The sequence below is a fragment of the Scyliorhinus torazame genome, chromosome 2, assembly GCF_047496885.1.
Source record: "Scyliorhinus torazame isolate Kashiwa2021f chromosome 2, sScyTor2.1, whole genome shotgun sequence".
NCBI classification, from domain to species: domain Eukaryota; kingdom Metazoa; phylum Chordata; class Chondrichthyes; order Carcharhiniformes; family Scyliorhinidae; genus Scyliorhinus; species Scyliorhinus torazame.
Genome location: NC_092708.1, coordinates 335,079,680 through 335,103,777, shown reverse-complemented (window position 1 = coordinate 335,103,777; position 24,098 = coordinate 335,079,680). Strand labels below are relative to the sequence as shown.

The following is a 24,098-nucleotide window of genomic DNA, read 5'->3' as shown; positions in this document are numbered from 1 at the left end:
CCACGCAGACACTGGGAGAAAGTGCAAACTCCACACAGTCACCCGAGGCCGGAATTGAACCTGGGAACCTGGAGCTGGTCCCATATTCGCATACTGCCACAACCGGTGCACAGCAGACGCCATCTCCCTGACCTTACACTCATCCCTAGAGCATCAACAACAAGGACTTCTACATCAGACTCCTATTTATTGACTACAGCTCCGCCTTCAACACCATGATCCCAGCCAAGCACATAGCAAAGCTCCAAAACCCAGGACTTGGCTCCTTACTCTGCAACTGGATCCTGACTTTTTGACCCACAAACCACAATCAGCAAGAATAAACATCAACACCTCCTCCACAACAGTTCTCAATAACCGGGCCCCACAAGTCTGCGTACTTAGCTCTCTATACTCTCTGTACACTCACGACTGCATGGCAAACTTTGGTTCCAATTCCATCTACAAGTTTACTGATGACACGACCATAGTGGGTTGGATCTCGAATAACGGCGGGTCAGAATACAGGAGGGAGATAGAGAACCTAGTGAAGTGGTGCAACGACAACAATCTATCCCTCAATGCCAGCAAATCTAAAGAGCTGGTCATTGACTTCAGGAATCAAAGTACTGTACACACCTCTGTCTGCATCAATTGGGCCGAGGTGGAGATGGTTTATGGCTTCAAATTCCTAGGTGTGCACATCACCAAAAATCTGTCCTGGTCCACACATGTCAAAGCTACCACCAAGAAAGCACAACAGCGCTATGCTTCCTCAGAAAACTAAGGAAATTCGGCATGTCCACACTGACTCTTACCAACTTTAACAGATGCACCATAGAAAGCATCCTATCTAGCTGCATCACAGACTGGTATGGCAACTGCTCGGCGCAAGACCACAAGAAACTTCAGAGACTTTTGAACATAGCCCAGTCCGTCACACAAACCTACCTCCCATCCATTGATTCCATCTACACCTTCCACTGCCTGGGGAAAGCGGGCAGTATAATCAAAGACCCCTCCCTCCCGGCTTACTCACTCTTCCAACTTTTTCCATCGGGCAGGAGATACAAAAGTCTGAGAACACACACAAACAGATTCAAAAACAGCTTCTTCCCCACTGCTACTAGACTCCTAAATGACCCACTTATGGACTGACCTGATTAATACTAAACTCCTGTATAGTGGGCTAAACAGCTATCTTGTGAAGCAGAACAAGGCCAGCAACGCGGGTTCAATTCCCGTACCAGCCTCCCCGAACAGGCGTCGGAATGTGGAGACTAGGGGCTTTTCACAGTAACTTCATTTGAAGCCTACTTGTGACAATAAGCGATTTTCATTTCATTTTTCACCGATGCCGGTTATGTATTTACATTGTGGACCTTGTGTTGCCCTTTTATGTATTTTCTTTTTATTTTATTTTCATGTACTAAATGATCTGTTTGAGCTGCTCGCAGAAAAATACTTTTCACTGTACCTCGGTACACGTGACAATAAACAAATGCAAATCTTCCTTTGGGTAGAGTGACTCTGACCAGTGGAGAGGTTTCCCCCGGATTCCCATTCCCTCAGTTTCGTTAGGGTTCCTTGATGCCAAATTCGGTCCCATGATACTCGTATGCCAATAAAAGTTACTCTCACTTGACCTGACTTCAGCTGTTGTCCATGTTTGGATCAGCGTGTGGTTGGATGAGAAGTAGTGATTGAGTCACTGAAGACTGTTGCCAGGGAACTGTGGAGGCAGACCACTTGTCTCTCCTTTTAGCAGGGAAAACATGCATGATAGCAGAACAATCTCGAGCCTGAATGAATGTGGATATGAAGTGAGAAATGAAGGAGAAGGGATTCTTTTGTTGTAAAATGGCAGTGTTTCTGATTTTTAAATGCCCAGGATCAATAATTCTTTAGAAAAATAAATAGTTATTCTGGTCTGCCCAATTCTATAATAAACCTTTTATGTGGATCAGTGCTTAAAGCTGGATAGGTTATGAGTTGACAGATGATGACACTAGTTGTTTTACAGAATATTTAAAGATAGGTTGTTGCTTTTAAAACAAATCTAACCCAACATTTGTTTCTATTTTTGCTACTTTTGTCATTCTATTTGTGTGAGAAGAACATAAAATATTGTTTGTTGTACACAGCCTGGTTGCAAATGGTGATGTGGAAGGACTGAATGCTTGGCACCTTGCAGGCCTGGACTTGGACCAATGCAGCTACGATGGACAAAGTCCTCTGGAATTTGTAAGCAAACATTTAGAATTGTATTTGAGGGAAACTCGGGAAAGTTAAAAATCCTACAGGTTACATTCCTCCCAAATGAGACGCACATGGTACTTTGACATTCTTAGCTGAAATACTCATTAGCTGGTTTTTAAAATAGCTTTTGACACTTTCTTGATATGAATCACATCTTTCTGTTGGGTGAAGCTAAGATGTATGAATGTTTCTGCCTTTGCCTCCAGGCTTTGGCTGATGGCAATGAAGAGGTGGTTGCATTCCTTCAATCAGCGCTCAAGCAAAACAGGCTGGTAAGAGTTGCATGAATTCACTGATCGTGCAGTATACCCACAGAAATTCTAAAATAAACTGAAATCCTGAATCACTCATTTTGGATAATTGTCCCCTTTCGGTTCCAGCTATAAAACAATAAATATGTTGTTCTTCACTTTGCTCTATAGTGTGTATCCAGCATGGGCTAAATTTTCAACTCCCCTTGAACTGGAAATTGAGGCAGAGTAGGAGGGGGCCCAAAAAGACTGGTACCAGTGTGTCAACACCTGGATATTAGGACACCATCCTGGCACTGGCCATTTTCAGGATTGTTGGTTTGGGCCTGGAAAGCCACTTACTGCCCCTCTGCTCAGGATTGGGCAGGCAAACAATTAGGCTCATCAAGAACCTTGTTAAAGGTAAGTTTAGTAGATCACCTGCTTTTTTCCACTCCAGTGTCCCAACACAGCAGGGGGTGGGAGGCAAATCAACGGGTCTATAGGCCCTCCGTACCTGCCTGGCTGGGGGTACGGCCAGTGACCACCCTGTAGAGCAGCACCCTAGCCCCCAACCACACCCAGTGTGTGGACTGGCTGCTTTTTCTGTGTTACTGTTTTTAATTAAAGTTTCTAAAAAGTGGCATAGAAGTGGCCACTTAGCCATTTATCTTGCAATGGAGCAGAGTGCCTCCCTGAAGCTGGAAGGCCATGGTTTTCTTTCTCATCTTTCACTGCCCACACACGGGAATCATCTCCATGTAATTTAAGGGTTCACCCACATGAATTGTCTTTTTTCTCTGGAGGTGGTTTTATAACATGAAAACAAACCCGTCATTATTTCCCACCTAATTTAGCCCCATATGCCTATACCTGATCCAACAGGCTGCTGAATTATACCTGTGCACCATATAATGCGTATTTCAGATTGTAGGTACAGGTACCTTGGACAGGATTCTCCGAGCCGGCGCATGGCCGGAGAATAGTCCTTTACGCCGAAACGGCCCACGACGCCGTTCCAATGCCGTTTTGCGAATCTCCGCTCCCCCGAAAATCGCCCGATCGCGGCGGGCGCTGCACGGCCTGGAGAAACGCGGGAGGTGGCCCGATGAGCGTTTCTCCGGGCCCCAAACGATGCTGCGCTCCGGATGGGCCGAAGTCCCGACGACATGGTCAGAGGTCACAACGGCTTGGTTCTAAACACATTTAAAAAATCGTCAGCCAGATGTGTTGACTGACGAGGCGTCCAGAGGAGATAAGGGTCGGCGTGGGAGGACCTCGGGCAGGCGAAAAGTGTACGGCCGTGGCTGCTGTGGGGGACCATCCAGGGTTGGGGGGGGCGGGGTGTGTGTCGGGGAAGGGGGGGGGGAGTGAAAACGGTCGCGGCGGCTGGGAATCACCTGCCATGACAGGGTGGCGCCAACGGCATGGACGCCATTACGGAGGCCATGCTGATGGGCACCCACACTAGGCGCTGGTTGAGCGCAGGCCTCCTGTCCGTCTGGACGGGTGCCGGACCCCTCACGGGGCACCCCACCCAGCCAGCGGGTAGATTCAGGGCCACACCCACGGCGGCCCCCAGTGAGGACAGTGCTATTAAACGGTGGCCCTGGCAGGAGGGACGGACGACAGGAGTCGCGGCACCGAGGGGACGAGGGTGGGGGGCATGCGTGACAGGGTTGTGAGCTGCCAACTGGCGCAACCACCTGGTTGTGGATGGGGTTATGCGCCATGTTGAAACTTTGTCTACTGCCACCCCATGCAGATCATAATGTTTGGGCATCATCCAGCGATGTTGGCCGCCATGGCGGGGCCGCTGCCCTGCATGAAGCCGTGTGGGAGCAGGAGCAGGGTCATCACAGAGAGGAGGCAGGGGCTGCAGCACAGGAGCGTGCCACAGTGTGGCAGGTGCCAGCCGCTCAGGCTGGATGGCCGCCTGCCCGACAGGCGGAGGAGATGGAGGACCACGACGAGGGGGAGCCACAGGACGAGGATGCCAATGAGGATGGGGGGGGGGGTGGATGGGTGAGAAGAGAGGTAGTGCCACGGAGGTGCCCAATGAGGCCTCGTGTGTGCCAGCGTCGCATGTCCTTCCAGGAACTCCCATACCAGGCATGCAGGAGGAGACTGGATGAGCCGGGAAACCGTGGCCCATATCTGCCACATGATGGCGCCACCCATCACCATCACCTCCCACAACACCAATGAGACTCTCCTCCCCCATCACCGACCAACCTTAGCTCCCACACTACCGCATCACCCACATGCACACCGCCCCTCCATTACACATCCACCTGCGGCACAACAAGCTGGGCGCACACGGTTGCTAGTGACAGCGGGTCTGGTCCATGGCATGGAGGATGAGCTCTGAGCTCCATATCGTTAGGCAATGTCTGACTCATGGCCACAGTAACACCCTCCACCTGGGTGGTCCCTGTATCTGGGCTGGACACTGCATCACATGGCACTGTCGTTCTGCTGGGGGTGGGGTGGCGTGGACGTCCAGGAGGGCATGTCACACCCACCGGGACTCACCTTTCCATCACCCCTCACTCAGTGGCAGTCCGTTCCTGCCCCACCCCTGCACACATCGGACATAGCACAAAGGCAGCTTTCATAGGTGTTACAGTGTGTTTAATTACAAATGTAATATACATGTGCCCTCCCCCCTATATCTAAGCTGTGCCCTGCACCCGTGCCATCTTACTAGGTGTCTAACTTTCTGGCCTGACGGGCCCTATGACTACATCTAGGTGTTTCCCCAGACGGTACAGCAGAAGTGGAGGCGGACTGCTGCCGTCCTCTGTGCTGCCGTCCTCTGTGCTGCCGTCCTCTGTGCTGCCGTCCTCTGTGCTGCCGTCCTCTGTGCGGCCGTCCTCTGTGCGGCCGTCCTCTGTGCGGCCGTCCTCTGTGCGGCCGTCCTCTGTGCGGCCGTCCTCTGTGCGGCCGTCCTCTGTGTCGGGGGAGGGCTGTTGTGACGGCTACCCTCCCCGTCGGTGCCTGCGTCCCTGGGGACCACCAGCCCTGGCACTGGCTGGGGGCGCCGGATGGGCCGGGACCACCGCCGGCTGGTCCTGTAAGACGCAAGACAGCATGTATGGTTAGACAGGAGGTGGGGTGAGGGGCTGGAGTGAGGGTGTGTGGCCAGGCAGGGCGTCTCACTTGGTGGCGCGCCTCCGATCTGGGCATCGGCAATCTCCCGATCCTCAGGTCCGCCAGCGAGGTCCAGTGCCCTCTGCTCGTGCATGGTGAGAGGGTGCAATACAGGTACACCCCCTCCGGTTTTCTCCCGCTTCCTGCGGCTATGGGCGTTCTTCTCCTGGGGCGGGTAGGGCACACAAACATCAACAGTGTTAGGCGGTCTGACGCATGCAGCCCAGCGGTTGGGTCTACAATGGCATAGGTGCACAGGGCACCCGCCCAATGCGGCTGGCATGGGTGGGTGAAGCCATGTGGGTTAGGGCGGGGATTGTACCATCCCCTGAGGGTGGGAGGGGTGCGGTGTCACAATGTGTGTGTGTGGAGAGGGGGGGGGGGGGAAGAGAGGTGTTGGTGTCAAGGGCACAATGCTGGGTACTCACCCTGGCTGCCGGGAGTAGGTCGTGCAGCTTTTTACGGTACTGCTCGCCTGTCCTGGCTAACGGCCCAATGGCGCTGGCGGCCTTGCCCACCTCCCGCCACAAACTCCAAACGGTGGCGCCTGGGGTCCAGCGCCCCCCTCCTCTGCTCCACGGCGTTGAGGAGCATGTCCAAATCGCCATCATCACGGAACCTGGGCGCTGCACGGCGGACGATCATCTTCCCTCCGACGGCTGTGTGTGGTGGAATGCATTTCTTTAAGGCGCCACAACGTCGCGTCAATGACGTGGCCCGCGTATCGGACGTCGATCGCATGCCACTCCCTCACGCTTCTTATTGCATCCGTGCTGGCCCCTTGTGGGCCACTGAATCGGTGGACTCTGGGGCCTGTTGACGCCATCGTAAAACGCTCTGGTATTTACGACGGCGTCAACACTTAGCCCCATTATCGGAGAACCCCACCCCTTATTTCTCCCTGAATAAGGCCCTAACCCATGGCCACATCTTCGGGAGGATATGGGTAGATCACTGATGAACTACACTAAAGTGTCTGCAGATGACTTTCAACAGCTTGTTACTGAGTGCCATTTGGGAGGATCTTAAAAACTATGAAAAATAGAACATGTGCAAGTGTTGTGGGAGAGATGCCAAAATAATTCTCCAAATATCAGATTTAATTAATATATATTTTAAATATTGTCCTTTGCTTTCTGTTTCTCTTCATTGCTTTGGTCAAGCCTTTTGGTAGTTTTTCTTTCCTTATTTATTCACCATTATCCTTCACATTCTCCTTTTTACTGTGATCTGAAAGATACCTTTACCAAGTTATTTCTCTGTATCATCTTATTTTACTGTTTAAAGTTTAATCCAGTAATGCACTTGTTTATTTGAAGTGTATTCTCTGGGCTGGATTCTTCGGCCACGCCCGCCGCAAGATCGCCAAGGACGGGTGTGGGATCGCCAAGGACCATGGGAAGGTCCGTTGACCTCAGGCAGGAATATCCAGTCGTCAGGCAGGCGGGGCCGGAGAATCCTTTGTTGGCAGTCCTCAAAATTCCTCTCCGGTTGAAATAATGAAAATCCATAATTTCTAACCTCCCGCTGCAAAAGGAAATGACTAAATCCGTAGCAGGAGCTATGCAAGATATTAGATGTCAGATTTGGGGGCTGCAGTAGGTTTTAATACACCTCTCATTGAAAGGGCCTAGAAATCAGTCCATTAGACGATTAAGGTCTTTTCACAAGTTTTAATGGTCTGTAGAAAACTTTAAATTCATTGCATAACTTCATAAAACTAGTTTGGTTTTGGATAGCTTTCCCTTAAGCCTGCAATAAACCTGTGCTAGCAGATGCAACGAGTACTTGACGCTAGTACAGTAAAACATCACAGAACATGGAACTCTGCACTAGTTTAAGATCAGACAAAAACATTTTGCCTCTAGAAATCCAACCTTTATGAAAACCAGTTATTTTATTTTTTAACTTCGAGTACCAAATTTTTTCCAATTAAGGGGCAATTTAGCGTGGCCAGTCCACCTAACCTGCACATCTTCTGGGTTGTGGGGGCGAAACCCACGCAAACACGGGGATAATGAACAATCTCCACACAGACAGTGAACGAGAGCTGGGATCGAACCTGGGACCTCAGCACCGTGAGGCAGTAGGGCTAACGCACTATGCCACCGTGCTGCGCCTGAAAACCAGTTCTAAGTGAAATATACTGGGTGCGACCTTCCAGCCTCATTACATTCGCGCTCAAGCGTAACGAGGCCGATGAATAGTGACAGAGGCCAAAAACGAGGTCCGTGCCAGGCACCAAACAGTTTGCGATGCAATCGGCCCGCAGGACGAGAAACAATTATCATCACTTAAGCCCCATTTTCATACAATTAACAAGAATGACCCCCATATCCAACGGCCTCCCGTCATTCTTCGGCCTCCTCAGCAAGTGGTCACGCTGGTGCCGATTGATACTCCTTTTGTAAAACGTGAACCTGGCAGAAGAGCTTCTGTGGGAAGCCGAGGAGGTAAGTAGCCATCTTTGCTCACAGGCAAAGAGCGCGGGTGTACTGGGCTTGCCACCCTAGTGCCCAATGGAGGGGGGTTATGGACCCTACGCAGGGGTGGCCCGCCATGGGAGGGTGGGGCGGGGAGGCACTGGGGGGGGCAATCGCTCGGGGCACCATCCCAACCCCATTCCGGGGGAAACACTTGACACTGCCCCGTCTGCCCCACCGACTGCTGAGTACTCTGGCTGCGCGGCTGAAGGCTATTGCAAATAGGGAATTGGCAATCGTGGATAAGTGAGCACTTGACACAACCCAAGTGGATCCCCGTGGGTGGGTGGGCCATGTAGCATGTGGGAGTCATTGCCTCGCATTCCAATCGCACTTGATGCTTGGACACTGTGCCTGAACACTGCGGGGGGCAACACCATACATGCAGCACCCAGGGGGTGGGACACAGGTCTGGGTGAGTGCCACGGGGGAATGTCTGGAGAGATGGGCAAAGGTCCAGTGGTCAGCCCGCATTGCGGAAGAAAGTGACTGAGGCGGCATAATGGTTGTGCAAAAGGTTGTTTAATGTGCTGTACAATACCCCATCCCGATAGTGCCAGCCCCCAACCTCACCCCCTACCTACCAGCTCCCCCCTATCCCAGTGCCCTCAGTGATACTCAACGTGCCTAGCCCTCCCAGCTCTACCACTACGTCTTGGTGTTTCCCCAGGATGCACATCTGAGGGGGAGGCAGCCAGCTGTTTACCTCATCCCGTGGCCCTTGATGCCCCTGGTGGGCGTCCTCTGGGACCGGAGGGCACTGGCTCACTTGGTGACACATGTACAGCCGTGCTGCCCTGTCCCTTGTGCTGCCTGTGAGATGTGACTTCATTGGCAGCACGGTAGCACAGTGGTTAGTACTGTTACTTCACAGCGCCAGTGTCCCAGGTTCGATTCCCAGCTTGGGCCACTGCCTGTGTGGAGTCTGCATATTCTCCCCGTGTCTGCGTGGGTTTGCTCCAGGTGCTCCAGTTTCCTCCCACAAGTCCCGAAAGATGTGCTTGTTAGGTGAATTGGACATTCTGAATTCTCCCTCAGTGTACCCAAACAGGTGCCTTAGTGTAGCAACCAGGGGCTTTTCACAGTAACTTCATTGCAGTGTTCATGTAAGCTTACTTGTGACAATAATAAAAATTATCATGAGGTCAGATTATCATTATATCATCAGAGGGGTGGAACTCTGGAGAGCTGATGGCTACCTTCGCCACTCCATGGGACAATACGGCTTGGCACCCAGCGCCCCTTCCTCCCAATCGGTGCCATAGGGCCCTGGGGCTCACCTTGGGACGGAGGGGCTCGACCCCCAGCTGCCCCAGCATCATCTGACTCTGCCAGCTCTGGCAGTTCCCCATGGTCCGCACCATGGTGTTGACGCCCTCTGTAATGCTCTGTAGTGACTGGGACATGCTCTGCAGTACCTCAGCCATGCCCACCTGCAACTGGGACAATCACTGCAGTGCCTAGGCCATGACCATCTGGGCATGGGTCATGTCCCGCAGAACCTCATCAAGGTTAGCCTGAAACTGGGTGACGTCCCCCAGCGAGTCAGACATTCTGCCGAGATCCTCAGCCATGGCCGTCACCAACTGCACGTCGCCTTGAACACCTTCACCCATGGGGCCGACCTTGTGCACTGGACTCTCCACTGTGGTCGCCACCCTAGCAGTGTTGGCCTCGGTGCAACTCATTGCCAGCACCATCTCCCGTAGCCTCAGGGACTCCTTCAAGCGGCTATGGATCAGCTGGAGTGACACTGATATCTCCCTCTGAATGTCCGGCAGCTCCCTATTGTCTCCATCAGCTCTGGGTAACCCAGAGCCTCAGCACCAGGCTGGGACCCAGCTGGGTCCTGGGATTCAGTAGTTCTCCGACTGCTGTCTATCCTGGGGATTCCTGCCTCCACCAGATGTACACCAGCATCTGCATTGGTGACCGCCCTGTCCTCGGCCACACCAATCGTCTCCAGGGCCCGCTCCTCTCACCTCTCGAGTCTGGCACCCCTCCGCCAGCCTGGGCCCTCTCCTGCCGATTGTGGGAGAGCTTTTCCTGAGGAGACACAGGGCATCGTTAGCCACATGTGTGGTTCAGTGGTGGGAGAGGCGGAGTGAAGGAGGGGTTGGTGGGAAGGGGGAGGGAGGGCTGGGGGTCACTTGAAGAGTTGGGGGGGGGGGGGGGGGGGGCGGATCTACTCAGTTGACCTTCCTGCCCTGCCTGCCAGTCCTCCTGGTCACACTGCCCGAGCTGACTGCTGCCGCCACCTCATCCCAGGCAGCACTGGCTGCTTTGTGGCTAACCCTCCGGGACCCCCGGGGGAACAGGACATCCTTCCTGATCTCCTCCACATCCAGGAGCCTCCCAGGCCGGCGTCCCCGAAGCTTCAGGTCGGTCTCCTCGGTGCCATTATTGCGAGCTGGCTGAGCAAATGCAGTTTAAGTGCTGCTTGACCTTGTTAGCGGGGGGGCTGGCAAGTGCGGTCCCGTGGAATCGAATGGCGAGCCATTATTGGCGGAGAGAAGCCCGTGAGGCTTCCTTGAGTGGACCAATTAACATTTAATTGTGTTTCCGGTTTCACTGGGCCGAGCGCCAGGAAACCCATGGTAATAGAAAGTGCATGTCAGAAAGGCAAGGTCACAGTGATCATGGGGGACTTCAATATGCAGGTGGACTGGGTAAATAATACTGCCAGTGGACCCAAGGAAAGGGAATTCATTGAATGTTTACAGGAGGGCTTTTTGGAACAGCTTGTGATGGAGCCCACGAGGGGACAGGCCATTCTGGACTTAGTGTTATGTAATGAGCCAGACTTGATTAAAGATCTTAAAGTAAGGGAGCACTTAGGAGGCAGTGATCATAATATGGTCGAATTCAATCTCCAATTTGAAAGAAAGAAGGTAGAAACAGATGTAAAGGTGTTACAGTTAAATAAAGGTAACTACAGGGGCATGAGGGAGGAACTGACGAAAATCGACTGGGAGCAGAGCCTAGTGGGAAAGTCAGTAGAACAGCAATGGCAGGAGTTTCTGGGAGTAATTGAGGACACAGTACAGAGGTTCATCCCAAAGAAAAGAAAGGTTATCAGAGGGGGGATTAGGCAGCCATGGCTGACAAAGGAAGTTAGGGAATGCATCAAAGCAAAAGAGAAAGCCTATAATGTGGCAAAGAGTAGTGGGAAGTCAGAAGATTGGGAAGGCTACAAAAACAAACAGAGGATAACAAAGAAAGAGATAAGGAAAGAGAGGATCAAATTTGAAGGTAGGCTAGCCAGTAACATTAGGAATGATAGTAAAAGTTTCTTTAAATACATTAAAAACAAACGGGAGGCAAAAGTTGACATTGGGCCGCTCCAAAATGACGCTGGTAATTTTGTGATGGGAGACAAGGAAATAGCTGAGGAACTGAATAAGTACTTTGCGTCAGTCTTCACAGTAGAAGACATGAGTAATATCCCAACAATTCCGGAGAGTCAGGGGGCAGAGTTGAATATGGTAGCCATCACAAAGGAGAAAGTGCTAGAGAAACTAAGAGGTCTAAAAATTGATAAATCTCCGGGCCCAGATGGGCTACATCCTAGAGTTCTAAAGGAGATAGCTGAAGAAATAGTGGAGGCGTTAGTTATGATCTTTCAAAAGTCACTGGAGTCAGGGAAAGTCCCAGAGGATTGGAAAATCGCTGTTGTAACCCCCCTGTTCAAGAAGGGAACAAGGAAAAAGATGGAAAATTATAGGCCAATTAGCCTAACCTCGGTTGTTGGCAAGATTCTAGAATCCATTGTTAAGGATGAGATTTCTAAATTCTTGGAAATGCAGGGTCGGATTAGGACAAGTCAGCATGGATTTAGTAAGGGGAGGTTGTGCCTGACAAACCTGTTAGAGTTCTTTGGAGAGATAACAAATAGGTTAGACCAAGGAGAGCCAATGGATTGACGATTGGCTGTCAGACAGAAGGCAGAGAGTTGGGATAAAAGGTTCTTTTTCGGAATGGCAACCGGTGACGAGTGGTGTCCCGCAGGGTTCAGTGTTGGGGCCACAGCTGTTCTCTTTATATATTAACGATCTAGATGACGGGACTGAGGGCATTCTGGCTAAGTTTGCCGATGATACAAAGATAGGTGGAGGGGCAGGTAGTATGGAGGAGGTGGGGAGGCTGCAGAAAGATTTAGACAGTTTAGGAGAGTGGTCCAAGAAATGGCTGATGAAATTCAACGTGGGCAAGTGCGAGGTCTTGCACTTTGGAAAAAAGAATAGAGGCGTGGACTATTTTCTAAACGGTGACAAAATTCATAATGCTGAAATGCAAAGGGACTTGGGAGTCCTAGTCCAGGATTCTCTAAAGGTAAACTTGCAGGTTGAGTCCGTAATTAAGATAGCAAATGCAATGTTGTCATTCATCTCAAGAGGCTTGGAATATAAAAGCAGGGATGTACTTCTGAAGCTTTATAAAGCATTAGTTAGGCCCCATTTAGAATACTGTGAGCAATTTTGGGCCCCACACCTCAGGAAGGATATACTGGCACTGGAGCGGGTCCAGCGGAGATTCACACGGATGATCCCAGGAATGGTAGGCCTAACATATGATGAACGTCTGAGGATCCTGGGATTATATTCATTGGAGTTTAGGAGGTTGAGGGGAGATCTAATAGAAACTTACAAGATAATGAATGGCTTAGATAGGGTGGACGTAGGGAAGTTGTTTCCATTAGCAGGGGAGACTAGGACCCGGGGGCACAGCCTTAGAATAAAAGGGAGTCACTTTAGAACAGAGATGAGGAGAAATTTCTTCAGCCAGAGAGTGGTGGGTCTGTGGAATTCATTGCCACAGAGGGCGGTGGAGGCCGGGACGTTGAGTGTCTTTAAGACAGAAGTTGATAAATTCTTGATTTCTCGAGGAATTAAGGGCTATGGAGAGAGAGCGGGTAAATGGAGTTGAAATCAGCCATGATTGAATGGTGGAGTGGACTCGATGGGGCGAATGGCCTTACTTCCGCTCCTATGTCTTATGGCCTTATGGTCTAATTCCCGCTCACTACAACACTTGGAAATTTGTTTGGAGAATCGCACCGACTGAGTTGGAATGTCAAAATGTAACAGTTTTGCTTCCAATTTCCACCCCTTTCTCACCTTCACATTGTCCAACTCTTAGACGCAGAACGGAGAATCACGCCCCAGGAGTCCTGGCAGCAGGAGAGGAGGAGATGCCATGGGGGAGCAGGAGGGAAGCGGATTCTGGGTGGGGGATGCGCCTCAAATCTGAATGTTGCTACTTAAAGACCTTAATAGGGACATGGGTGGGCTTCCCGTCAAAGGCCTTGCCCACTCCACCATGAAATTGTGTCTGGGTCAGGACAGCGTTCCATCCATATGCAGCCTCAGAACCCAACGATGGGCGAGCGTAAAATTCTTCCCCTGGGAAATGTAAAGCTTTTTTCCCATGAGAACCCATAAAGATTAAGGAGTGACCTAATCAAGGTCTTCAAATGATGAAGATTTATGAAGAGTGATGGATTGTTTGTATTGATCAAATAAATAATCAGAAGCTACACCTCTTAATTTCTATGTTTGTAAATTTAAGAATATTCCAAAATTGACAGGGAGGGTTGAAATTTTTTTACAGTAGTTGTAATGTGACATTCTCTTCTACAGGACTAGAATATTGATTGTAAATTATTTGAAAATCAAATTAGATTGTTGCTTGGGAGAGAAGATTTAAAGTCCATAGAGGAGCAAGCAGGAAATTGGAATTAATTTGGGTGGCCCTTGGGGAAAATGTTGACACGAGCACAAATTTAGATAGCCTATCTCTATGCTATAACATTCAGTAGCCTGGCTTTTGGAGTTATCAAGGATGGAAAACTGACAGCAACTTATGATATTTGCACATCCAGAGTTAAACATGGAAATCCAGAAGTTGCTCTTGGTAGATCCTTGCTCTTCCACAGGATACGCTCTCGGAATCAACACAGGTGAAAATCTTATAAATCAATTGGTGTCATCTTTTACACTCTGTCTCGCTGCAAAATAAGCTTGATAAAAATGTTGTCTTGTTAAAAGAGATACAATCAGATCTTTACTGCTGAAAAATCTCACTGACCCTGAAAAAAACACTTATCCATTTGTGGAATGCATTATGATTTTTTTTTTTTAAACTTGTAGATTTTGTTTCCTAAAGTTGGTTTGGCATTTCAGCTTCTACATTCCGCTCATGGGTATATCCAAATCTTTGTTTTGCGTTCTAAAATGATTACAAAGTGAAGGTTAATCAGTGCTTTCTTTTTTTAAAAATATTTTTATTCTCCTTTTTCACATTTTCTCCCACATTTACACCCACCAACAATAAACAATAACCAGCAACAGATATGTCAATCCCCATAACAATAACAACGATCCCATCCTCCCACCAAACCCCAAACATTAGCCCGCATGTTTACATAAACAAATGACAAAAAGGAATCAGGAATTACCCATAGTCACCATTAACACAGACAGCCCCCCTTCCCCCAACCCCCCCCCCCCCCCCCCCCAACTAATGTTCGATGTTATCCAGTTCTTGAAAGTGCATAATGAATAATGCCCATGAATTGTAGAACCCCTCTGTCCTTCCCCTCAGTTCAAACTTAACCTTCTCAAGAGTCAAGAATTCCAACAGGTCCCCCCGCCACACCAGGGCACAGGGTGGAGAGGCTGCTCTCAATCCCAACAGGATCCGCCTTCGGGCGATCAACGAGGCGAATCTGCCTCCGCATCTGTTTCCAACCCTGGCTGGTCCGACACCCCGAATATGGCCTCCTGGGGACCCGGGTCCAGTTTCACGTGCACCAACTTGGAAATTACCCTAAAAACCTTCTTTCAGTATTTCTCTAGCTTTGGACAGGACCAAAACATATGAACGTGATTAGCGTTCACACACATCTTCCACTCTTTCAAAGAATCGGCTCATCCTCGCCCTCGTGAAGTGTGCTCTGTATACCACCTTCAGCTGTATCAGCCCCAACCTCGTGCATGAGGTGGAGGCATTTACTCTTCGGAGCACCTCACACCAGAACCCCGCCTCCATAACCTCTCAACTCATCCTCCCACTTTGCTTTGATCCCTTCCAGTGGTGCCTTCTCCTCTTCCAAAATAGCTCCGAAAACCACTGACATTACCCCCTTCTCCAGTCCCCCTGTCGTCAGCACCTCCTCCAGCAATGTGGAGGCCGGTTCCACCAGGAAGCTCTGTATCTCCTTTCTGGCAAAATCTCGAACCTGCATGTATCTAAACACATCCCCCCGCTCCAGCCCATACTTCGCTTCCAGCTCCTTCAGTCCTGCAAACCAACCCCTAAGAAACAAATCTTTTAGAGTCTTAATCCCCTTCTTCTCCCATTTACGAAAATTTCCATCCCACTTCCCTGGCTCAAATCTGTGGTTCCCCCGAATCGGCATTTTCCTTGACACTGCTCCCAACTCGAAGTGTTGGCGAAACTGCCTCCAAATTCTCAATGAAGCTATTATTACCGGACTCCCTGAGTATTTCCCCAGCGCTATCGCGAGCGGCGCTGTTAATCAGTGCTTTCTACATGCTGATTTGCCATCTGAAAATTCTTCCATGTGATGGGTGTTTAACTTGCTTGATGATTTTGCTGTTGATGCCTCAAGATTCCTCTGACTTGGGCACCAGATTCACATTAATGTTGGGAAAGGTGGAATCTATAACTAGAGAATGATACATTCTGGGGAGCAACTTTTTTCAAGATCAGTGGCGCTTTGCTACTGACTGCAAAATGTCGAGCAAGGTATCCTTAACCTTGCCATTTTTTAGACCATAAGGAGCTCCCTTTTGGGCCTGGTATGTGAAGGACTAAATTCAGTGTTATTTTTCAAAGTATCTATTCTTCGTGATCATTAGCTGGATTCTCCTGTATACGGCTTACTTGTCCCCATCTGGAGTCCCGATGCACCTCATTTTATTTTTTAAACCTGGAGAGGCAGCACTCTATTGATAGAGTTCCAACCCTTTTGCTCTGCACCACCCTCCTCAACCACCCTTTGCATCATTGGCTTTGTTAGAAATTGGAGGAGATTTTCTCACTCACAAAGTTGATCAGGTGCCCCTAGAATTGTTGGCGACCCTGTATATGGAGTCCACGCCTAGCCCTATTGGCTGTGCAAGATTCTCACTGGATTTTAGGCAGGGATTGGGCAGAACCATTGAGTAATTGCAGGATAATTTAATCTTAATCAAAAATTACAACTATGAACATTTAAAGAGAAATCCCAACACCTTGTTTTAACGAATAGAACTACGCCACAAAATTTCATTTTTAAAAAATGAACACAAACCTTTTTATTTATGGAACAAATTGAGCACAATAATTACAATTAAGTGAACAATATAACTTATATGTAAATAGAGTATAACCCCTTAGGTTTACTACTTACTTCCTGCAATAATTCTCTTGTATTTTATATATCTTGAAATGATTTACTTCTGTGAGGACCTCCCATAAGTATGCAACAGTCCTCTGGCGACGTTTCCTCCGTTCCAGCTATTCTCATATACAAGGGGCTGAATTCTCCGATTTACTGATCCTGAGGATCCGTGCCGTTTTACGTCAAAGTGGTGCCCCAGCACCGATCCTCCGACTGGTATGGGGCTAGCAGCCTCGCCACGTAAAACGCATGGCTTTCACGAAATAAACGGCCGGAGAATTGCCGGGTCCATGGCCGCGCATGCACGCGGCGACGACCTGCGGCGGTCGCACCGTACAACATGGCGCCGGCCATGCGTGGACCCGACCTGTCAGACAGTGCCCCCCCTGGACACCCTCCCCATCCCCCATTAGTACCCCCCCAGCCCTCACCAAAGCACCCATGGCCAGCAGCATGACACCCACCCGACTGTGGCGGCGCTAGACACAGTCCGCAGCCATCACACTGGGTTCCCGAGTGCTGAGACCACACGTCCCCCGTGCAGTCGGGACCTCTGCCCATCGGGGCGGAGCATCGGGGGAGGTCCTTCAGATAACATCTAGAGGCCGTCCCAACAGCGTGCGACGCGCTCCTCGATGACACCGTTTTGGAGGGGGCGGAGCAAGCAAAAACAGGCACCACCACTTAAAAAGTGATTCTCCACCCGATCGGCGATTACAAAATCGGTGTCAGGGAACGAAGAATCCCACCTAAATCTTACATTTATCATCTCTTGACTGTGGATGCTTCAGTAACTTGTTTTGGTTACTTTCTAATACTTCCAGTCTAATCTGCTTGTTGCTTTCTTTGGCACAAGATGTTATGAAAGACCATTGCAGATTATTTCACTAATTTCAAACTAGGCAATCTTTAAGCTTCTGTTTCTTCTCGGAATCCAACCAGAGATTAAGTCTCCATTCAGGAAATGCTTTTAAACCAATTTAGCTCTTAACTCCCAAAACAAAACACATCTCTCTGGACTGTCCTTGTTACAAAGATTGCAAACATCTTGTCTCCAGCTCTCCGGCTAAGTAAGCCCACTTGCTGTTTTTTTTATATAGCTTTGTCTTTTCTGATTTTATTACACTAATATGGATAATCTTTTGAGTGGCTATTTTTTAAACTACGCTTCTTGCAGTCTCTAAAACCCAGCATTTTAATCACCTGATCTTTACAACTTTGAATCTTCCCAGAACTAAATATTACCTCTCAAATATTAGCATGAACCATGAACTAGATTTTTTCAATAACTTGCATAATCTCATTGCATAGTAACCTTGCTGAAGGAAAGGCTCACTTTAATGAACAGTTACACATTGGCACTAAATTCCCCCAGAAAAATGAATCCAAGTTATTGACGCCAGAAGCTGTCTTTCATGGAAAGGATTTGAGAAAACCTCGGGCCTGGTACTTGATAACTTAAATGCATCCATAGAACCACAAAAAAAGCTATAGCACAGAAAGAGACGATTCAGCCCGTCAGGTCTGTACCAGCTGAAAAACCTAGCCACCCATTCTATTCCCACCTTCCAGCACCCAGTCTGGAGCCTTCCAGGTACCTTTGAATGAGTTGAGGGTATCTGTCTCGATCACCAATCCAAGCAGTAAATTCCAGACTGGGTGAAAAAATATTTCCTACGAGCCCCTCTAATCTTTTTACAAATCACCTTAAATTTGTTCCTCCTGGTAATTGATCTCTTTGCTAGGAGAAACAAGTCTTTACTGTCTAAGCTCCTCGTAATTTTGTACACCTCAATCAAGTCACCCTTCAATCTCCTCTATTCTAAGGAAAACAACTCCAGCCAACCCAATCTTTCTTCCGCTTTGAGTGCTGGCAGCATTCTTGTAAATCTCCTCTGCATTCTCTCCAGAATAATTGGGTGGATTTTCTGGCCTCCCTGCGGTGTGTCTCTTGGCAACGGGAGGCATCCCAACCTTGGCTGGCAGCAGGATCTTCTGGACCTGCTGCTTTTAATAGGATTTCCGTTGATTCCACCCCATGCAGCTGGGAAACCCACAGTGGAGGTGGGCGGTTAGTTGGATCAGAAGATCCCACTGGCATGAAGAGCTGGAAGATCTTGCCCGCTCTGTCCTTCCTGTAATGTGGCAACCAGTGCGTGGCACGGTAGCACAGTGGTTAGCACTGTTGCTTCACAGTACTAAGGTCCCAGGTTTGATTCCCGGCTTGGGTCACTGTGCGGAGTCTGCACATTCTCCCCATGTCTGCGTGAGTTTCCTCCGGGCGCTCCAGTTTCCTCCCACAAATCCTGAAAGACGTGCTGTTAGGTGAATTGGACATTCTGAATTCTCTCAATGTGTCCGAACAGACGCCGCAGTGTGGCGACTAGGGGCTTTTCACAGTAATTTCATTGCCGTGTTAATGTAAGCCTACTTGTGACATTGATAAAGATTATTATTAGAAGTATATGCAAAACGTCAGTTGTGGTCTAATCAGCATTTAAACAGTTCCAACATTGCATTCCTGCTTTTGTATTTTATACCTCATCCAATAAAGGAAAACGTTCCAGATACCTTCTTTAACCACCTTATCTACCTGCCCTGCCAACTCCAGGGACCTATGGACATGCATTCCAAGGTTTCTCACTTCCTCTACCCCTCTCAATATCCTCTTGTTCATTGTGTATTCCCTTGCTTTATTTGTCCTCCCAAAATGTATTATCCCACATTCCTCTGGGTTTATTTACATTTGCCACTTTTTCGCTCATTCAGCCAAACCATTGATGCCATTCTGGAGTTACAGTTATCCTCCTCACTGTTAGCTACACAACCGATTTTTGTGTTATCCACAGATTTCCCAACCATGCCTCCCACATTTAAGTCCAAATCATTAATATATACCATAAACAGCAAAGCACCCAACACTGAACCCTGTGGGACACTACTGGAAACCACTTTGCATTCGCAAAAGTATGTCAATTATTACCCGTTGTTTCCTTTTACTTACCCAATTTAGGATCCAACTTGCCACATTTCTCTTTATCCCATGAGTTTTTACTTTTCTGACTCATGCCATGTGGGGCCTTGTCAAATGTCTTGCTGAAATCCAAGTAGATAACATCCACTGCACTACCCTCATCAATCCTCCTTGTTACTTCCTCAAAAATCAGTTAAATTAGAACGGCACTACTTGTACGGCATAAATTGTTCTTCACAAAACTATGCTGACTATTCATGATTAATCCTTGCTTTTCTAAGTAACACTTTATCCTGCCTCTCAGAATTGATTCTAATCATTTTCCCAACACCAAAATCTGACCAGCCATAATTATTTGGGTTAGGGTTAGGGTTAACATTGCATTCCTGCTTTTGCATTCTATACTTTTTTCTATATTCAATCCTTTTTAAATAATGATACAACTTTCGCAGATTTCCAATCCTCTGGTACCTCGCCTGTATCTACTGAGGATTTAAAAAATGATTGTCAGAACATTTGCTATTTCCTCCCTGGCTTCCATCCGAGCCTGGTGATTTATCTATCTTCATGGATGTCAGTCTCTTCAGTCCTTCCTCTCTCATTATGCTTCTTGCATCTAATATTTCACAGTCCCTCATTAACTAGAATATCTGCATAATCCCTTTCTTTTGTGAAGACGGAGACAAAGTGCTCATTAAGAATCCTGCCCACATCTTCTGTGTCAATGCACAATTTACCTTGTACATCCCTGATAGGGCCTCCAATTCCCTTAGTTATCCTCTTGTTCTCAATGTACTGATATCTTGGGTTTTTCTTGATTTTACCTGCCAATATTTTTTCATATCCTCTCCTGGCTTTCCTGACTTCCTTTCCTACTTCACCCTGTATTTCCGATACATCTTTCGGCTTTCTAATGTATTTTTTTTGTGACTGTCATAGCCTTTTTCTTCTTTATCACCTTGTATGCTTCTAGATAACCAAGGGGCTATTTGGTAGCACCACCCATTTTTTTGTGGGGACATATCTACACTGTTCCCTTAGAATCTTGCTTTTGAATGCCTCCCAGTGGTCTGTCACTGTTTCCATTCCAGTCGCTGTATTCAGTCCAATTATGCCAGATCACCTCTCAGCTTTGTAAAATGTGTTTCCCCCCAATTTAGAACTCTTACTCCTGTGCTATCTTTATCCGTTTCCATAATTATGCTAAATCAAATCACATGTTGATCCCTATCTCCAAAGTGGTCACCCCCTGCAACTTCATCCACTTGCCCAGCTTCATTTCCTAAGACTAAGTCTAGAATTGCATTCCCTCTTGTTGGGCTTATTATGTGCTGGCCAAAAGGTTCTCTTGAATGCAGTTCAAGACTTTTGTCCTCTGGTGTTCCTCACACTATTTGTATGCCATTCGATATTAGCACAGTTGAAGTCCCCCACTATTACTGCCATATTTTTTTTGCTCTCGGAAATTGCCTACTTATTTGCTCTTCTATCTCCCTCATACTACTTGGAGGCCTAGTACAATCCCAGTAGTGTGGCTCCCCCTTTTTTTATTTCTGAGCTCAACTCATACAGCCTCATTTGATGATTTATTTACTATATCAACCCTACTCTGTCCTGTCTGTAAACCCTATATCAAGGGATATTGTGCTGCCATTTTTGCCCCTCTTTAAGCCAAGTTCCTGTTATAGCGATTATATCATGCTGCCATGTGTCTATAGGTACTCTCAACTCATTGGCTTTATTTGCTACAATCATTGTATTTAAATTAATATGTTTCAACACTTGCAAATTCCTGTGCTGTACATGTTTTAACCTGTCCTTCTCCTGTCTTTCAGAGGCACTCGCTAATTTTCTGTCTCCTGCTCCCTGCCCTGTATTTGTCCTATCTGAATCTACCCTCAGGTTCCCCTTTCCTTTGCCAATCTAGTTTAAACACTCCTAAACAACACTCGGAAACCTTCTTGCAAGGGCATTTGTCCTGGTCCGGTTCAATTGTAGACCTTCCAGCTTGTACAGGTCCCAATGTCCCAGAATTGTGAAGCCCTCCCTCCTGCACCATCTCTCCAACCACACATTGACCTGGTGTATTCTCCAATTTCTATACTCACTAGCAATGGCCTTGGGAATAATCGCGAGATTACTACCTTTAAGGTCTCGCTCACTAATCTCTTCCTTAACTCCCTAAACTCAGCCTGCAGGACCTCATCCCTTTTTCTACCGATATCGTTGGTACCAATGTAGGCCACAACCTCTGGCTGTTCACCCTCCCCGAGAAAGATGTCCTGAAACTGCTCTGTGACATCCTTGACCCTGGCACCAGGAAGGCAAAACATTTTGGAGTCCCGTTTACTGCTGCAGAAACATGTATCTGATCCCCTAACTATTGAGTCCCTTACCGCTGTGCCTCTTCCACTCTTCTTCCTCCCTTCTTGGGGCTTTTCACAGTAACTTCATTTGAAGCCTACTTGTGACAATAAATGATTTTCATTTCATTTCATTCTTGTGCAGCTGAGCCAGCGTAGTGCTATGGACCTGTCTCTGGCTGCACTCTTCCGGAGGGACCATCGCCCTCAGCAGATCCAAAATAAAAAATGGATTAGCAAGCAAGATTGGCTCTGGGAACTCCTGCACTATCTGCCTGGTTCTCTTAGACTGCCTGACGGTCAGCCATTCCCCCTCTGCCTGTACACTCCTAACCTGTAGTGTGACCACATCCTTCAATTTGCAAACCTCAGTTCTCTGCCTCCCTGATGCACCAGAGTGACTCTAGCTGCTACTCAGATTCTGAAACATGGCGCTCAAGAGTCTCCAGCTAGTGACAGTTCCTGCAGATGTGTTTGTCTAATATATATGACTTCCCACATTCCACAGGATGTACATTCTGCTGGGCTGAGTTGGCCTGCCGTAAGCAACCTCAAAATTTGTTTATTGCAGAATAGGTAGAAAAACCTGCCAGTTATTCACCAATCCGTTTCTTTCCCTGTACTGAAGTGGCAACTACTGGAAGCTGAAAAAGGTGGGGTAAAATAAATGAGCACTTCCTTCCACTCACTCACCCAAATTTCCATTTTGCACACCATGCACCCAAAGAAGCACTCCACTGTAGACAAAGCCAACAAATTACTAACTAACTGCAGCTGCTCTCAGAGCTTGGATACCAACTTTGAAGGCTGAGGTAAAACGCAACTTCTCTCGATTTGGAGTATTTATTAGTTAATTACTAACTTAAAGAAAAGACTAGTCTTTCAATAGCAATTAACCTTTTTAAATCCCCTATCTTATCAAACTGCACTCTTGTGCTCCCCAAGCAGCACTCCAGTACCAGACCTATTATCTGATCTGCTAAATGTTGCAAGTGGATTGATTGCATTTGCGATACATTCTGAAGGTCTCGCTGGCCTTAATGCGAGGTGTCTAGGATTGTGACTACTGTAGAAGATGGAAGTAGCACTTTGCGCAGCAGAGATTTGGGTTGAGCAGTGCTGCCCAAGCTGCCTGGAGAGAAGCAAATTTTGTGCCATTAATTATCGTAACTGAAGATTTGCAGCAGCTTATTATTTTTCACTTGGTTTTTATTGAAATGTTGTAACCGCAAGATTGTGGCATTTTGCTGAATCTGATTCTGTTTTTCAGCTCTAGGTTCCATCATCAAGTTTACATTCTGGACTGACTGCACAATCAAAAGTCAATAATGTTAACTGATATTCTTCATCCTCTTACAAAATCTCTTTTAAAGAAAAAAAACTCCATGTTAAGTCTCCGGTTTCTGTTGCATTAAAATCAATTATATTTGTAAAGTTACCGAAACTGAACAATTTACACCAGTAGCACAGAAGGATGGTCTGCATCAGAAAATGCCAAGGTTCTACTTTGAAGTCACTGTCTGCCCTCGATTGGACCAGGACATGTGGAATAATGGATACTGCATTGGGACAAAAAAAAAAACAGGTTTAGAATGTTTCTCTCTACAATGTGATTTACGTTTATTTTGCAACCTGTCAACATTTCTCCCCCCCCCCCCCCCCCCCCCATGTAGCAATGGAAAATAAATTGCAATATACAATTGTCTCATCAAGTTGAGCCTGTGATGCGGTGATTCTTTTTTAGTCATAACTGGAATGACCCGTGGTGAGTGGATCTGTACCAGTTCAGCAATGCCCTGCTAGATTTGTGTTCAGCTGATAGCAGAGGTGGAAGGAAAGCTGACACAGTAATGCTCACAGGGTAAAATTAATTGTCTCTTTGCAACTTGCCTTGGGCAGCTCCAGGACCTCAAATGCCATCCCCACTGCTGGTATAATTGTGGTGGGGCAAGGGACAGGAGAATAGGTGATGGGCAGGCTGACCGCTGGATTTTGCATGCCCCCTCTGCCTTCAAACACACCAGCAGAGGAGCAGAAAATCCAAACCGTGGCTACAGAAAAATCAGGACTAGGAATTAAACATTACAGCTGCAGGGGCCGGCCTGGTGGGGTGGCCCTCACAGTGGCCTGGCCCGCGATCGGGGCCTACCGATCGGCAGGTGGGCCTATGTTCCTCTGCGCTGGGCGGCGCGGGGACCCACGCACATGCGCGAACTCGCATCGGCTGGAGCAGCGGACACCACTCCTGTG

The 24,098-nt window shown here is 48.0% G+C and overlaps 1 protein-coding gene across 3 annotated transcripts in view; it reads left to right on the top strand.

Annotated features, from left to right (window-relative positions):
* aspg (asparaginase homolog (S. cerevisiae)) overlaps positions 1–23,560 on the top strand; it is a 157,703-nt gene extending 134,143 nt beyond the window's left edge. The window contains exons 14-17 of one of the 3 annotated variants that reach the window (XR_011938109.1): positions 2,124–2,223; positions 2,445–2,510; positions 13,986–14,063; positions 23,119–23,560. Coding sequence is in view for 2 of the 3 variants with exons in the window: in XM_072489910.1 (XP_072346011.1) it covers positions 2,124–2,223; positions 2,445–2,510; positions 23,119–23,124 (172 nt within the window). In the remaining variant the exon portion in view is untranslated. The remainder of the gene's footprint in view (positions 1–2,123; positions 2,224–2,444; positions 2,511–13,985; positions 14,064–23,118) is intronic. The other 2 variants (XM_072489910.1, XM_072489922.1) reach the window with 2 other exon arrangements.
* The last annotated feature ends 538 nt before the right edge of the window (positions 23,561–24,098 follow it).